General features: G+C 51.4%; 2 protein-coding genes across 2 annotated transcripts in view; one reads left to right on the forward strand and one right to left on the reverse strand.

The window, feature by feature from the left end:
- Positions 1–15,295, forward strand: part of XRCC6 (X-ray repair cross complementing 6) — a 223,839-nt gene that overhangs the window by 143,195 nt on the left and 65,349 nt on the right. The gene's annotated exons all lie outside the window — the stretch shown is intronic.
- Positions 143–13,305, reverse strand: PMM1 (phosphomannomutase 1). Its single transcript, XM_066358502.1, has 8 exons — positions 13,149–13,305; positions 8,983–9,100; positions 7,774–7,850; positions 7,122–7,213; positions 6,804–6,903; positions 2,032–2,107; positions 1,003–1,118; positions 143–670 (listed from the first exon to the last, which is right to left on the reverse strand). The coding sequence occupies exons 1-8, from the start codon at positions 13,233–13,235 to the stop codon at positions 548–550; spliced, it is 789 nt and encodes a 262-aa protein (XP_066214599.1). The 5' UTR covers positions 13,236–13,305; the 3' UTR covers positions 143–547.

Below are 15,295 nucleotides of genomic sequence, written 5' to 3' on the forward strand. Positions count from 1 at the left end.
GTCTGGGTCCTGGGGAAGGGGCTGGGGGAGGACACCCCAAACCACCCTCCTTGACTGGATCAATGACTTCTGGTGTGTCCTGGGGCAAGTCTCTGCCACCTGTGCCTGGCGCCATTTTTCCATTCAGACAGAACTGACATCATACCTTATTCTGGGAACTTTAATATTTGTGATAAAGTTCTTGCAAATACAGTATATACCTTTCCCAGCGCTCTGCGCCCTGTCTATAAGAGGAAGGCAAGGCGGGTGCTGTATTGTACGGACACTCACACATGCCTATCAGTGTAGACAGAAACCCGCTCTGTTACGAAGTACAAGCAGCAGTGTAGCCAGGGCCATGAGGGAAAAGGAAGAGCCAGTCCCACCAGGAGCTGACTGCTGGAGACAGTCATCTGCACAGACCCGACCCTAGGCCTGTTGAGGTGGGCCTTGCAACAGGTAATGTGAGGCAGGTCTCCTGAGCCAGAGGGGGAGAAGCCCAGCACCCACCCAATACCAGGGCCAGGGATGCTCTTTAGGTCTGAGTGGAGTTCTCTGGAAGTCATAGTCATGCCTCATGGGCTGTCTCTGGGAAAAAGATCTCACGACATCGCTGCACTGTGTCTTGAGGGGAGACCACGCTGTGGCCCACAGTCCGGGGGTCAGCATAGATTTCAAAGTCGTTCCCACCCTGCACACAGAGAAGGCAGGGAAAGAGATGCCTGGACAAGGTTCCCAGGGTGGAGGACCAGCACCCACCCTGGCATGGGGTCCCCTCCCCATACTGGCTCCTGCAGAGCTGCCCCCCTCCCCCAGAAACCCTCCTCATTGGCCTTTACCAGGTATGCCCTGACTTGCTGTGTGACGTGGGACAAGTATCCAGCCAGTTCGGGCCCCAGCCTTTCAACCTGTATAATGGGCTGGTGAGCACTGGCTATTCTCTGGGAGTTTCCCAAGAAGTCTATTCTGCTACCCTGTGTCCTGGGTTTACTGAGGGGTGACTTGGGGCTGCATCACACTCACGGGGCTGGTCTCATTCCCAAAGAAATGGATGGTGTCAAAGCTGTCTTGGTCCAGGCTGTCCAGGCAGTAGCGTTTGTCCCAGCCCTCAGGGAAGACATCAAAGCTGATCATACCTCCTGCAGGGTCAGGGCAGACAAAGCCAGGGTGGCTCATGGGTGAGCTTGGGCAAGGACCTTCATTCATTCATTCAAAAACCCTTGAGTGCCTACTAAGCCCCAGGCACGGGGCACGGAACAGACAAGCTCGGGATCCTCATGGTAGTTTTGATCCAAATGGGAGAACAGTCAATGAACAGACCAGATCACCTCAGAGCATGTGAGTCATGGGGTGGCAGGGGGTTTTGGGGAGCTGTCTAGCCAGTGTGGTCAGGGGACACTTCTCTAAGGAGGTGACATTGATCTGAGATATAAGCCAGAGTGGCTGGGGAGCAAGTACAGTCCCCAAGGCAGGTAAGTGAATAGAGTGTCCCTGTGACAGAGAAGGCCAGGAGAGGGCAGAGGTAAGGGTATGCAGGTCCTGGGGCCCCGGGCTTCATTAGGAGAGTGAGGAGGAGCCTATGGAGGGCTCTTAGAACTGGTATGACATGGTCTGTTTGTCCAGAAGGACCCCTCTGGCCACTATAGGGAATGCATGGAATGTGAGGAAACAGTGGGAGACCAGCCACATTGGAGTTAGCCAGGCAGAGCTTGGGATGAGACAGTGGGTGGCGGCCAAGGTACGAGCACTGGTCAAATTCCAGAAGCATTTCGGAATAGAGCCCTAGGACTTGTTAGCAGACTGGACTTGGGAGGGGTGAGGGAGAAAACTCAAGGGAGATGCTCCAGTTTTTGATCTGAGCAACTGGGTGGGTGGGTGGGTAGGGGTGTTGACTGGGTTTAGGTGGGGTAGCCTGGGGGGCGGTAACATATGGAGTCCTGACTGTTTGGGCTGAGCCTACCCCTGCTCTACCCAGAGGGGTTGGAGTGCAGCCTGAAGTTGAGTGTGGGGCTCCAGTGCCAGGCCTCTCAGGCCCCCCACAGGTGGACATACCTCGGGAGAACCTCAGCCCTTTGCCGGCAAATTCAGTTTTCAGAGCTTCCACAAACTTCTCCCGGATCTTCTCCTTCTGCAGGAGGGAAGAAAGTGGACCAAGGCTCAGAGGGCCTCCACGTGCCAGGCACACAATTTATGTGAACTCACTAAGTCTTCCATGTGGATATCGTGGGACTTAACCGATGGAAAGCTGAGGCTCAGAGAGGGGCTGCACCTGTTCAAGGTCACTCAGTCATAGTGGCAGAGCCAGGGCCTGAATCCAGGTCTGTGACTGAACTCAGTGCCACATCCTGCCAGTGGGGATGTGGGTAGGGTATGTTTTTTTGTCTTTTTTTTTTTTTTTTTTTCCTGAAAGAGACAGACACAGGGAGAGAAATGAGAAGCATCAACTCGTAGTTGTATCACTTTGGTTGTTCATTGATTGCTTCTCATATGTGCCTTGACCAGGGGGTCAAGCCAAGCCAGTGACCCCTTGCTCAAACCAGCAACCTTTGGGCTCAAGCTAGAGACCTTGGGATCATGTCAATCAATTGATGTGATCAGCAATCAAGCTGGTGATCTCAGGGTTTTGAACCTGGTTCCTCAGTGTCTCAGGTCAATGTTCTATCCACTCCACCACCACCAGTCAGGCTGGGTGGGGTATTCTGAAGGACACGTTGGAATAGAGGCTAAAGGAAGAAGGTTGAGGAGAAAGAGCAATCTGAGTCCCAAATCACTGAGTCCACCTCAGGCAGGGCTCATCCCTGTCAGCTTTGCCCAGTTCAACAGAGCAAACCATGGCTCAGATACCAGAAATGAGCATCAGGCCCAAAGAGCACATGAAGACCTGTGAATAAGTGGCAGTGGATGCTCAGAGAGAGGCCAGCACGATGCCAGGCATGGCCATAGCACCATGAAACAACGTTCATCTGCTGAACATCTCCTGAGTGCAGTGGGCTGGCAGGGGCTGGAGGATTCAGCAGTGCCTAGGAGGCCCCAGTTCACCACTCTGGGCAAGACCTTAGAGAAGTATGCAGCATATCTATAACATAGAAGAAGGGGACTTTCACTCACCAGCCTGAGGATCCCCAGCCTGGCCCTGTGAGGGCCATAGAGGGGGAACAGCCATGCTGAGCCTGGAGGAACAGCCATTTTGGCTGCTGCACTAATAGAAGCCAGTGCCACAGGAGTGGCTGGCTCACTCAGCGCAGGCTCGCTGTGACCGAAGGACAGAGGTGGGCAGTCCCCATGTGGCCAAAGCAGGAATGAGAGCTCGGCTGGATGGTCAATTCACACAGAGCCTCAGGCCTGGTTGGGGAGTTTGGGCCTGGGGGACCAAAAGCCACTGGGGATTTCAGAGCAGGGAGTAGAGAGCCTCATACTGAGTTTTAGTCAGTCAAAGAGTTGGGTGGGACTAGAATGGAAGGAGAGGCAGGCGACAGTTGGTAGTTTGGAGCCTCGAGAGGTGGTCCAGGGAGGACATGAGTTATAAGACCAGCTATCACCCAGCCTAAGAGATAAAGGCAGTTGCCTGGGTTCTAGGCGCAGCTGCTGTGCTTCCTGGCTGTGTGACCATGGTCAAGTCACCTAACTTTTCTGGATAAATGTTCCCAAATGGCCCCAGTTGGCTGCACCTTCTGTCTCTGAACAACCAGGCTGGTCACTAGACAGCTCCATATGACAAGTCCAGCCTCAGCAGGGACTAGCACTGTGACCTCTGGCCTTAGTCTCTTAATCTGAGGAAGGAAACTACCTATCCTTGGGGGACTAAACCAAAGGAGAATAAAGCATTTATATGGGATCTGGACTGGTATAGGGCACACAGGAGACCAGAAGGTACATGCCCCTCTCCAACACCAGATGCAAAATAACAGCCAAAGAGGAAAGAGAAGACCCTCCTTGGGGCTGTGGGGAGAGTCATTGTTGCCAGACCTTCTCATTACATTCCACAAGATGGGAACTATGATTACCCCACTTTACAGATGACAAAGCGGAGGCACACAGTAGTAAAGCTACCTTTCCAGGTGACTAGACAGGTAAAAGGTACAGTTGGGATTGAAAACCTGGGTGTCCTGAGAAGGTGCCATCTCTCACTCTATGTGAGGAGGGGGTTCTTCTGCCATTGGTCAGTCTTAACTACTTCAAGAAAAGTTCCCATACCCGTGGGTATTGTCCCTAAGCCTCTGGACACAAAGGGGGTGGGTTTCACCAAACTGGGAGGTGTCAGAGTCCCCCTGCCCTGCCTCTGGTGGAAACACCAGAGGATAGTAATCAGGGTCTTAAGTTCAAATCTTTGCAACCAATTTCCTATGTGACCTTGGGCAAGTCACTTGTCCTCTCTGAGCCTCAGTTTCCTCATTCATAAAATGGGGATAATACCATCTATTTCATTCATTCAAAAAGTATTTACTGAGCCCTTGCTATCTGCCAGGCATGTGCTGGGCACAGGGGATTCAGCAGTGAACAGCCACAGAAATCCTGGCCCTTAAGGAGCCTATAGCTTTGGTGGGGCAGCCAGACAATAACCAAGATTTAAAAAGCACATGAGGCCCTGGCTGGTTGGCTCAGTGGTAGAGCATCAGCCTGGCATGCAGGAGTCCTGGGTTTGATTCCCGGCCAGGGCACACAGGAGAAGCGCCCATCTGTTTCTCCACCCCTCTCCCTCTCCTTCCTCTCTGACTCTCTCTTCCCCTCCCACAGCCAGGGCTCTATTGAAGCAAAGTTGGCCCGGGCGCTGAGGAAGGCTCCATGGCCTCTGCCTCAGGCGCTAGAATGGCTCTGGTTGCAACAGAGCGATGCCCCAGATGGGCAGAGCATCGCCCCCTGGTGGGCATGCCGGGTGGATCCCAGTCAGGCGCATGCGGGAGTCTGTCTAATTGCCTCCCCGTTTCCAGCTTCGGAAAAATACAAAAAAATAAAATAAATAAAAAATAAAAATAAAAAGCACATGATACAGCCATTAAGAGGGGGGATAGCTGCTTGGGGAGAAGTCAAATAGAGTAGTAGGAGGTACAAGGGGATGCAATGTGAAATGTAATTCTTGGAGGGGAGGGAGGCCCCACTGAGAAGGCAACAACTGGGTCTGAGGGCACAGCTGGGAAGTGGGAGATTGCCTGCTTCTTACAATCAGCAAAGAGGACACAGCCGGAGTGGAAGGTGTAAGGGGCAGAACAGAAGGTCAGATCAAAGAGGGCAGGAATGGGCCAGCGTGAAAAGGCTTACCAGGGGTCTCAAACTCGCAGCCCGCGGGCCGCATGCGGCCCACTGAACAATTTTGTGCGGCCCGCAGACTAATCCACGAACTAGTTTCTGGTCGTTTTGTGACACTGAAAAGTGTTGAGTAACAGTTGCCTTTTGCAGACCTAGTGTGGCCCGCCGAATGGCTGTGATCTTGCTCTGCGGCCCACATGCTGAGTTGAGTTTGAGACCCCTGGCTTAGACAAATGGACTTGCTCCATCCCTGAAGGGACAGGGGTGGGAAATTAGGGTGACAAGCAAAATGCAAGTCAGGGGTTAGCAGGGGCAGCACATCCAAAGGGGGACCTTGGTATGCTCTAAGCCAGGAGCCGGGAAACTTTTTGGCTGAGAGAGCCATGAACGTCACATATTTTAAAATGTAATTCCGTGAGAGCCATACAACGACCTGTGTATGTTACACATTATCCAATAAAAATTTGGTGTTGTCCCGCAACCATGAACACGAGAGGTAGGAAATGAATGTAATACATGAGAATGTTTTATATTTTTAATGTTATTATTATTTTTATTAAAGATTTGTCTGCGAGCCAGATGCAGCCATCAAAAGAGCTACATCTGGCTCGCGAGCCATAGGTTCCCGACCCCTGCTCTAAGCACAGATGCGGAGAGAAGGCTGAAGAGGTGGGCCTGAGCCAGGCAGACCCCCACAGGACTCAGGGTACCACAGGAAGATGGAGCGCTGTCCAGTCGACAGTGGTGGCCATGGAAAGGCCATAAGCAGAGAGCAGACAGGACAGATGTGCTTTACAAGGTTTTCAAAGGCACTGCTGGAGAACAGACTGGTTTTCTGGTGTGTTGGGGGAGTGGGGGGGACATTCAGGTGAACAGATCTGAGACCGCTCTGGAAGCTGAATCAATAGGAATGGTTGTTGGGCCCCGTGGAGGATGCCCAAGATGTAAGTTTGGCATCAGTCACCAGGGGAGGGAAACCAGCAATGTTGGAAAGATGCATATGTGCCTACAACCATGGCACATGGTAGAGGTCCAAAAGGGTATTGGTTCCATCAGAACACTCTCCCATCAATCCATCTCACTGATAAAAAATAAAGGCTCAGCCTGACCGGCAGTGGCACAGTGGATAGAGCATTGGGATGCGAATGACCCAGATTCAAAACCCCAAGGTTGTTGGCTTGAGCACAGGCTCATCTGGCTTGGGACACAGGGAGTCCATCTTGAGCACAGGGTCGCTGGCTTAAGCGTGGGATCATAGACATGACCTCATAGTTGCTGGCTTGAGCTTGGGATCATAGACATGACCCCATGGTCGCTGGCTTGAACCCAAAAGTTGCTGCTGGCTTGAAGCCCAAGGTCGCTGGCTTGAGCAAAGGGTCACTCGCTGTGCTGTAGCCCCCCCTTCCCAGTCAAGGCACATAGAAGAAAGTAATCAATGAACAACTAAGGTGCCACAGTGAAGAATTGATGCTTCTCATCTCTCTCCCTTCCTGTCTGTCCCTCTGTCTCTCTTTCTGTCACACAAAAAAGAAAGGCTCAGAGAGATTGAGTGACTGAGGTCCTACAGCTTAAGGTGGTACCTTGTCCAATTCGGAGAACTCAATTCGCTCCTCCAGGGTGCAGCTCCGGCCGATGGGTGAGATGTTCAGCATGCCATTCCGGAACTCGATGAAGGTTCCACTGATGGTAATGGGGATGGGAGAGAGGACGGGAGCCGGAGAGGAAGAGAGAATGTCCCTGAATTCAATCCAGCCTCATTCGCACTTCACAAGGGACAAGAATCTACCCCAATAAATCAGACTGGAGCATCTCTAGGTCTCATGGAGAGACCTTCCTCTTCCCTGCTCAGGCCCAGAATTGGGAGGAGGGGCTGGACAACAGGAGGGGCGGGATCTCACCGCTTCTTGGGAAGTCTGAGCAGGGCCATGTAGCGGAGGCAGAAGTTGATCAAATCCTGCAGCAGTTCCTCCCCTAGGTGGTTCTGGATGGTCTGGGCAAGGAAGACAGGGCTCTGAGCATGGTGGTTATGGTGCCACTCCCCCCACCCAGGACAGAAGGAACCATGGACTATCTCACTGTGGAAAAGTATCCTGGGCCCTGGCCGGTTGGCTCAGTGGTAGAGTGTCGGCCTAGCGTGCAGAGGACCCAGGTTCGATTCCCGGCCAGGGCACACAGGAGAAGCGCCCATTTGCTTCTCCACCCCTCCGCTGCGCCTTCCTCTCTGTCTCTCTCTTCCCCTCCCGCAGCCAAGGCTCCATTGGAGCAAAGATGGCCCGGGCGCTGGGGATGGCTCTGTGGCCTCTGCCTCAGGCGCTAGAGTGGCTCTGGTTGCAACATGGCAACGCCCAGGATGGGCAGAGCATCGCCCCCTGGTGGGCAGAGCTCGCCCCATGGTGGGCGTGCCGGGTGGATCCCGGTCGGGCGCATGCGGGAGTCTGTCTGTCTGACTGTCTCTCCCTGTTTCCAGCTTCAGAAAAATGCAAAAAAAAAAAAAATAAAATAAAATAAAATAAAAAGTATCCTGGGTTAGGGCCCTGGGAGAGCACTAACCTGCTTGGAGAGCAGTTGTCCGTGCTTATACTGCACTGTTCCATTCTCGGCAAACACATAATCAAATTTCTCGATGACTTTTGGGACACAGAGAGTCCAGGGAAGAAATACAGAGCATGAGACCAGGTATCCAGAGCCAAGAGAGAGATAAGTCCACATTTCTTGGTTTGGCATTCAAAGCCCATTTGTTCCATTCTGAACCTGCTTCTCTATACTTCCCACCTTCTGCAGCTTTGGTTTTATACAAACAAGCAAACAAACCAGTCCCACCTCAAGGCTCATGCTGGTCTTCTACCTGGTATGCCCTCCCTCTTCCCTCCCTCCCTGTCTACTCCTCCAAGACCTGGCTCCCTCTTCTGGAAGTCTTCCAGGACTGTCCAGCAGAGGGCGTCATTTCTGCTCCACGCTCCCACCATCCCTCTGTAAAGGGGCTTCTGTTTTGTTTTACAGCTTCCATCACTGTGTTGTCAGGGCTGGTTGCGGGAGTTTTCAGCTCTGGCTGCCTGAAGAAGTGACTGGAGTAAGCAGGAGGGGGTAGGCACAAGAAACACAGCCAGAGGCCGTTGCAGGGTCCAGGGGGAGGTGATCCCCTGGACAATGGTGGGGTGGTTGAAATGAAGACACGGACACATAGGGAGATATTTCTGGACTGGCTGGAATGAACAGGGAGTGGTAGGAGGGAAATTCAAGGAAGTTTCTGGTTTGAGGAGCTGACCTCCCTGAGCTAAGATCAGGAACTCAGCTAAGAACAGGGGCTTGGGGTCCAAAACCTTCCGAGGTGACTTCAGTATCCTCCTCTGTAAAATGGGATAATCATGTCCACCCTATAGTTGTGAGGATTAAATGAAAGGAAGTTAACAGTCATTTTAAACAAATGGTAGCCATTATTGATTATGCCCATTTTAAAGATAAGGAAATTAAGACTCAGCAGGGAGAACTGAGAAGGTAAACTATCAATACATAAAGGCAGGATTCTGCCTGCTTTGTTCTCTGCTGTTTCTCAAAAAAAACAGTGCTTGACATGACAGGTGCTCACTAAATGGTTGCTGAAACCGCGAGGGAAACCTCTGGCTGTTCCCTCTACTTCCTTCCAATGCCCCACAGAAGTAGCATTGGGTCTTTGAAGGCACATTGGTCCAAGAATCTCCCAAACTCTTTACCCCTACCCCCACCCAAACTACGGAGCTGGTTCTGGCCTCCTCCTCCTACCTTCATCCCCCTCTCCCAGCTGCTCAGCGATCTTAGAGTAGTCAGAGCCGCCCACCACACCGATCTGCACCCTACTTCGCAGCTTCTGCAGGAAGGCAGCCACTTCAGGGTCAATTTTCTGCAGCAGAGCAGGGAAGCACAGGATTTTGACTGTCAGCATGTCTGGGGCCTCCACTTAGCCCTCACAAGGTGCTCAGAATCTAGGGAGCCCATATTCCACTGGATCTGAGGCAGTTCAAGGTTTAGAACACAGATCTTAAAAAATGAGATGCGCCCTGGCCAGATAGCTTATTTAAGCATCGTCCCAATATGCAAAGGTTGTGGGTTTGATCCCTGGTCAGGGCACATACAGAAACAGATCAATGTTTTCTGCCTCTCTCTCTCTGTTCTTTTCTCTTTTTCTCTAAAATCAGTGGATAAGTTAAAAAAGAAAATCAGATGCACTTGGGTTCAAACCCTGGCTCTTGTCCCTCAATAGTGGGCTGACCTTGGGCAAATGGCATTGCTTTTCTTTGCCTTCTTTGTCCTCTATAAAATGGGGATCACAGTAGCAACACCTGGAGGTCACTGTTAGGAAGTGTGTGGAAATGTACAAGCAATTAACTGGTGACTGATTATGTGAAAAAGATTCCCCATTATGGAAATGTCAACTAATGTTTACAAACATTGAAATATTCAAAGCTGACAATGTTAAGAGTAGATGACGATACAGGGGAAACAGGCACTTTCAAATGCTGCTGGTGAGAGTGTAAATTGGTACAGCTTTTTTTGGAGGGTAATTTGGCAAGAGCTATTAAAACTTAAAATGAATGTGTCCTGTCATCCAGATTTCCATTCTCTTGTCTATGTGTATATGGAGGTCCATCGGGGTATGGTTTGTAATAGTTGAAAACTGCAGACAACTGACATGCTTGTCAATCAAAGAATGGCACATACCTGTTCTGAAATATTACACTGTGGTTAAACAGAATAAGGCAGGCCTGTATTTCTAACATGGGAGAGTCCCAAGACATGCTAATTGTCAAAAGCAACTTTCAGGGAGGCACACAAAGTATGCTGTATGATACTAATTTTTAAAAAATTTATTTTATTTATTGATTTTAGTGAAAGAAGAAAGGAGAGGGGGAGAGAGAGACAGAAACATTGATCTGTTCCTGTATGTGCCCTGACCAGGGATCGAAGTGGCAACCTCTGTGCTTCGGGATGACGCTCTAACCAATCAAGCTATCTGGCCAGGGCTACCAATTAGTTTTTTAAAAAGCCTTATAAGAGCCTTGGCCGGTTGGCTTAGTGGTAGAGCATCCACCCAGCGTGTGGATGTTCCGGTTCAATTCCTGGTCAGGGCACACAGGAGAAGAGACCGCCTGCTTCTCCCCCCTCCCCCTCCCTTCTCTCTATCTCTCTTCCCCTCCCAGCCAAAACTCCACTGAAGCAATGGCCTGGAGCAATGGCCCGGAGCAATGGCCTGGAGCAATGGCCCCAGCACTGAGGATGGCATCAGGGTCTCTGCCTCAGCCACTAAAATGGCTCCAGTTGCAATGGAGCAACGTCCCAGATGGGCAGAGCATCACCCCCTAGTGGGCTTGCTGGGTGGACCCAGTCAGGCACATGTGGGAGTCTGTCTCTCTGCCTCCCTACCTCTCACTTAAGAAAAATACACATAAACAAACAAACAAACAAAAAAGCCTCATAACCTGACTAAGCAGTGGCACAGTAGATAGAGCATCACACTGGGACGCGGAGGACCTAGTTTCGAAACCCCGAGGTTGCTCATCAGCTTGAGTGTGGGGTCGCTGGCTTGAGCATGGGATCATAAACATGACCTCATGGTTGCTGGCTGGAGCAAGGGGTCACTCGCTCTGCTACAGCCCCACGGTCAAGGCACATAAGAGGAAGCAATTAATGAACAACTAAGGAGACTAAGAAGCTGCAATGAAGAACTGATGCTTCTCATCTCTCTCCCTTCCTGCCTGTCTGTCCCTCTGTCTGTCTCTCTCTGTCTCTGTCACACACAAAAATCCTTTCTCTGAAGAAAAAAAAAATAAAGCCTCATAAAACAATGCTTAATATTTCCTCTGGGAAAACAGAGATCACATAGAGGTCTGAAAGGAAGCCACACAACAGGCAATCAGATTACTTTGGGGAAGGTTGGATTCTGACATAGTCAGAGGGGACTTTAGCCTTCTCTGTCGTCTTCATTCTTTACAAGAGAATGTATTTATGAATACTTGTAGAGTTAAAAATTAACTTTTAAAAAGCACTAAGGCACCCTGGCCAATTAGCTCAGTTGGTTAGAGTATCACCCTGAATGAACAAGGTCAGGGCACACACGGAAAGCAACAAATAAACACAGGATTGAGTTTAACAACAAACGAATGCTTCCTTCTCCCTCCCTCCTCTTGCCCTTCCTCTTCTCTGTCTCTCTAAAAATCAATCAATAAATAAAAAATTAAGCCCTGGCCAGATAGCTTGGTTGGTTGGAGCATCATCCCAAAGAGCAGAGGTTGCTGGTTCAACCCCCGATCAAGGTACATACAGGAACAGCTCGATGTTCCTGTCTGTCACTCTCTCTCTCTCTGCCATTCTCTAAAAATAAATATAAGAATTAATTCATTAAAGTAAATTAAAAAAATAAAAAGCACTAAGACAGTCCTTAGGCTGAGAAGCTTAGCTCGGTTGGTTAGAGTGTTGTTCTGATATGCCAAGGTTGAGGAGGGTTTGATCCCTGGTCAGGGCAAACATACAAGAATTAGTGCATATATAAGTAGAACAACAAATCAATGTTTCTCTCTCAAATCAATAATAATAAATGCACTAAGGACATGATGAACAGCACTAACACACTGTTCTTTTTATTTCTTCAATTTATTTATTGATTTTAGAGAGAGAGAGGAAGGGAGAAAGAGACAGAAACATCAATCTGTTCCTGTATGTGCTCTGACCAGGGGGATCCAACCTGTATATTAGATGATACCCAATCAACCAGCCAACCCAGCTATGGGGCCGGGGCTAACACACCATTCTTGTACAGGCTGATGGGTCGTAGGAGCAAAGAGTCAGAGGAAAGGGTGGGGGCTGTTCCTAGACCCTGCCACTCTCCCTCCACTGTCATCTTTCTCCCATCCCTGAGGACTCAGAGTAGCTGTAAGGCAGGAAAGCCTGAGTCCTCCCTGGGCCCCCAGGGCCCTCCCATAGGGGAAAGGATGAGGCTTTTGGGGCCTAAGAGAGATGCTAAGACCTGGGTTCCCACTAGCTGTAACCCAGCTGAACTGGCTCCCCACTCTAAGAGACCCCACAGTTGGTCCTTTTGGTCCCAGACTGGAGAGTGGAGTACACTCAGGGCTGACAAAAAAGAGGCCTGTTTATCCAGGCACCCAGCTGGTGAGGATGGGTCTGGGCGCTCATCCAGGGTGAAATCCAAAGGGAGAAAAACTGGGTGTGGAGCACAGGTTGGAGGATGAACATGGTGAGATGCCTTTAGAACTGTACTCCACCCTCCCAGTGCCACAATCCCCAGGTTAGGTCTGGAAACTCTCATCTCCAGGTGGGCAGATCCCACACTCAACCAAAAAGGTACAGTAAGCCCTCCCTCTTTCCCTCAACGGTTGGGAGTGGGAAGTAAAGTGGAAGAGGGGTTTCAGAAACTAGACCCAGGCCCAGGCCTGCTAAGGTCGGGTAGGATGGTTCTGAGACACGCCCCTAACCGCCACTGGATGGCGACTCTGACACTTGAATTCACTCCAAGCCCCTTCTGAATCCCCGGTTCAGACATCAACTTCCGGCTACTGGTGCGTTCTAGGGCTGAACTAGGGTGACAGCTCCGGCTGGGGAGACGGGGGCCTTCGGAAGCCAGGCCCTGGTGTGTGGAAGCCTGGCAGAGGGGTAGGGAGGGAAGCTAGGCTCCCGCTCGCAGCCCCCTCTCTCCAGAATCTCCCCAGCCGGGATGCTAGCAGGCAGAAGGTGGTAGCGGACGCTCGCGGGTTGAGACGTGAGGGCCCGGGTGTCCCTCACTCCCAGTGGGCAGTCCCTGGGAGTTAGGGGTCCGGTACCGCTGCACTTCATACTTGGTCATAGAGGTCGAGGTCACGCTGCTGCAGGCCCCACATTCGGCCTCCGGGTGTCCGCGTGACAGTTCCGACTGGAGCTTCCGAACGTCGGGGCCCTACCTGGCGAGCCGGCGTGAGCGTCCCGTCCACGTCAAACAGGCAGAGGACGCGGTCCCTCCTTCGGGAGCCCTCAGCCGTCATCGCCATGGCTGCAGCTCTGCGCGCCAGGGAGAGTCGGGAGATGTGGCTGCTAAAGCCGCGCCCGGAAGAGGATAGATAGGGCGGGGCCTTGAAAGCTCAGAGCTAGGAGGGGCGGGGCCCTCAGTCAGGCCTGCTTGCACAGACGCATAAGGGCGTGGTCTGGGCGTGGTCTAATAGGAGGGCGGAGCCTGACTGTATTAGCCGGATCTGAGCAGACTCCTAAGGATTCTGATTGCACCAAGCAGAGAAGGGGGCGGAGCACAGGCCCGCTGTAACTGTCGGATTGTTTCAACCCACATGGAGGCGGGGCCTAGGCCCCTCAGGGTGTGAGAGGTAGTACCCAGAGAAAAGGGGTTGGGCCAGAGTTGGTAGGTGGTGGGATGATTCTGATTGTTTGTGCCTGTGTGTGTGTGTGTGTGTGTGTGTGTGTGTGTGTGACCGAGACAGAGATAGAGAGAGGGACAGATAGGGACAGACAGACAAGAAGGGAGATGAGAAGCATCAATTCTTCATTGCAGCACCTTAGTTGTTCATTGATTGCTTTCTCATATGTGCTTTGACGGGATGGGGGGGGGGAGAAAGAGGAGGTAGGGCTACAGCAGAGCAAGTGACCCCTTGCTCAAACCAATGACCTTGGGTTTAAGATAGTGAACATGGAATTATGTCTATGATCCCACACTCAAGCCGGTGACCTTGGGGTTTCCAACCTGGATCCTCTGCATCCCAATCCAAAGCTCTATCCACTGTACCACTGCCTGGTCAGGCCTGATTGCATCTTGTGATGGAGGGGCTGGACAGGAGCAGGGCCTTGATTTCACAGTGCAGGGCCAGGCAGTGCAGGGGTGGGACTGCCTGCCATCAATCACTCTATGATTTGCCCCTCCCTGTGAATGCCTTTGCCCTAAAAATCTTGAGCTTGAGGAAATTTGATGGCCTTTGCTCAGGCTCTGGACTTTACCAGATGGCTTTCTGTAAAGCCAGTATTGACAGCCACCATCACAGCTGCCTGGCCAGTGCAGGTTCGCATTTGATTCGAACAGACGGTAATGAAAAACAGAGCCAAGAACTGGTAGGCCATTAGCTTTAATTCTAGCTTGCACCTGGCGGGCAAGAAATACACGCAGTGGGAAAACACTTCCCTTCCCATTCAGGACTCCCAAAGCCACTGACTTATCTGAATTTCCTAGAATCAAAGGTTTCTAGCTCACCAACCTTATTCACCTCTGTTCCCCATCTCCTTCTCTCTGCACAAACTCCGCACAAACTGGCGCACTCCACCATCTTGGCTGTTTCTCCTCTCCTCCACATGGCCTTTCTCTGCTTTCCTCTTCTCTAAAGCTAATCTCAGGAACCAAGAGAGAGCAAGCTCCCGGTCTGCCCCATTTTATAGAGTAGAAATCAAAACCGGCCCTGGTCGATTGGCTCAGTGGTAGAGCGTCAGCCTGGCGTGCGGAAGTCCCGGGTTCGATTCCTGGCCAGGGCACACAGGAGAGGCGCCCATCTGCTTCTCCACCCCTCCCCCTCTCCTTCCTCTCTCTCTCTTCCCCTCCCGCAGCCGAGGCTCCATTGGAGCAAAAGATGGCCCGGGTGCTAAGGATGGCTCCTTGGCCTCTGCCCCAGGCGCTAGAGTGGCTCTGGTCGCGACAGAGCGATGCCCCGGATGGGCAGAGCATCGCCCCCTGGTGGGCGTGCCGGGTGGATCCCGGTTGGGCGCATGCGGGAGTCTGTCTGACTGCCTCCCTGTTTCCAGCTTCAGAAAAATACACACACACACACAAAAAAAGAAATCAAAAGCTTTAATCCAATATACAAACAAGGAAGTCTCTGACACAAAGTCACTTAGGGTGGGAAAGGCTTAGTCTTAAAACTAAGCCTTAGGGTATAATGACCCTGCCTGCTTACAGCCTGTACCCCACACCCAATGCAAACTATGAGCGAGCAAACCAATATATCATACTTACAAACTTATTTGATCAACACTTTCCCTCTCTTATTCTTGCTGTCATTCTGTCCAGGGGTTGCCCTTCAGCTTGAGGCTGTGCCTGAAAAGGGATTTTTGCTATATT

Source organism: Saccopteryx leptura, chromosome 1 (assembly GCF_036850995.1).
Source record: "Saccopteryx leptura isolate mSacLep1 chromosome 1, mSacLep1_pri_phased_curated, whole genome shotgun sequence".
Taxonomy (NCBI): Eukaryota; Metazoa; Chordata; class Mammalia; order Chiroptera; family Emballonuridae; genus Saccopteryx; species Saccopteryx leptura.

Excerpts from the sequence above, each read along its gene's own strand:
- PMM1 (XM_066358502.1), bottom strand. The coding sequence starts at position 13,235 with ATGGCGATGACGGCTGAGGGCTCCCGAAGGAGGGACCGCGTCCTCTGC. Across the intron at positions 7,214-7,773 it reads GACAACTGCTCTCCAAGCAG|ACCATCCAGAACCACCTAGG; the intron begins GTTAGTGCTCTC and ends TTCCTTGCCCAG. Across the intron at positions 2,108-6,803 it reads AGTTCTCCGAATTGGACAAG|AAGGAGAAGATCCGGGAGAA; the intron begins GTACCACCTTAA and ends TCCCTCCTGCAG.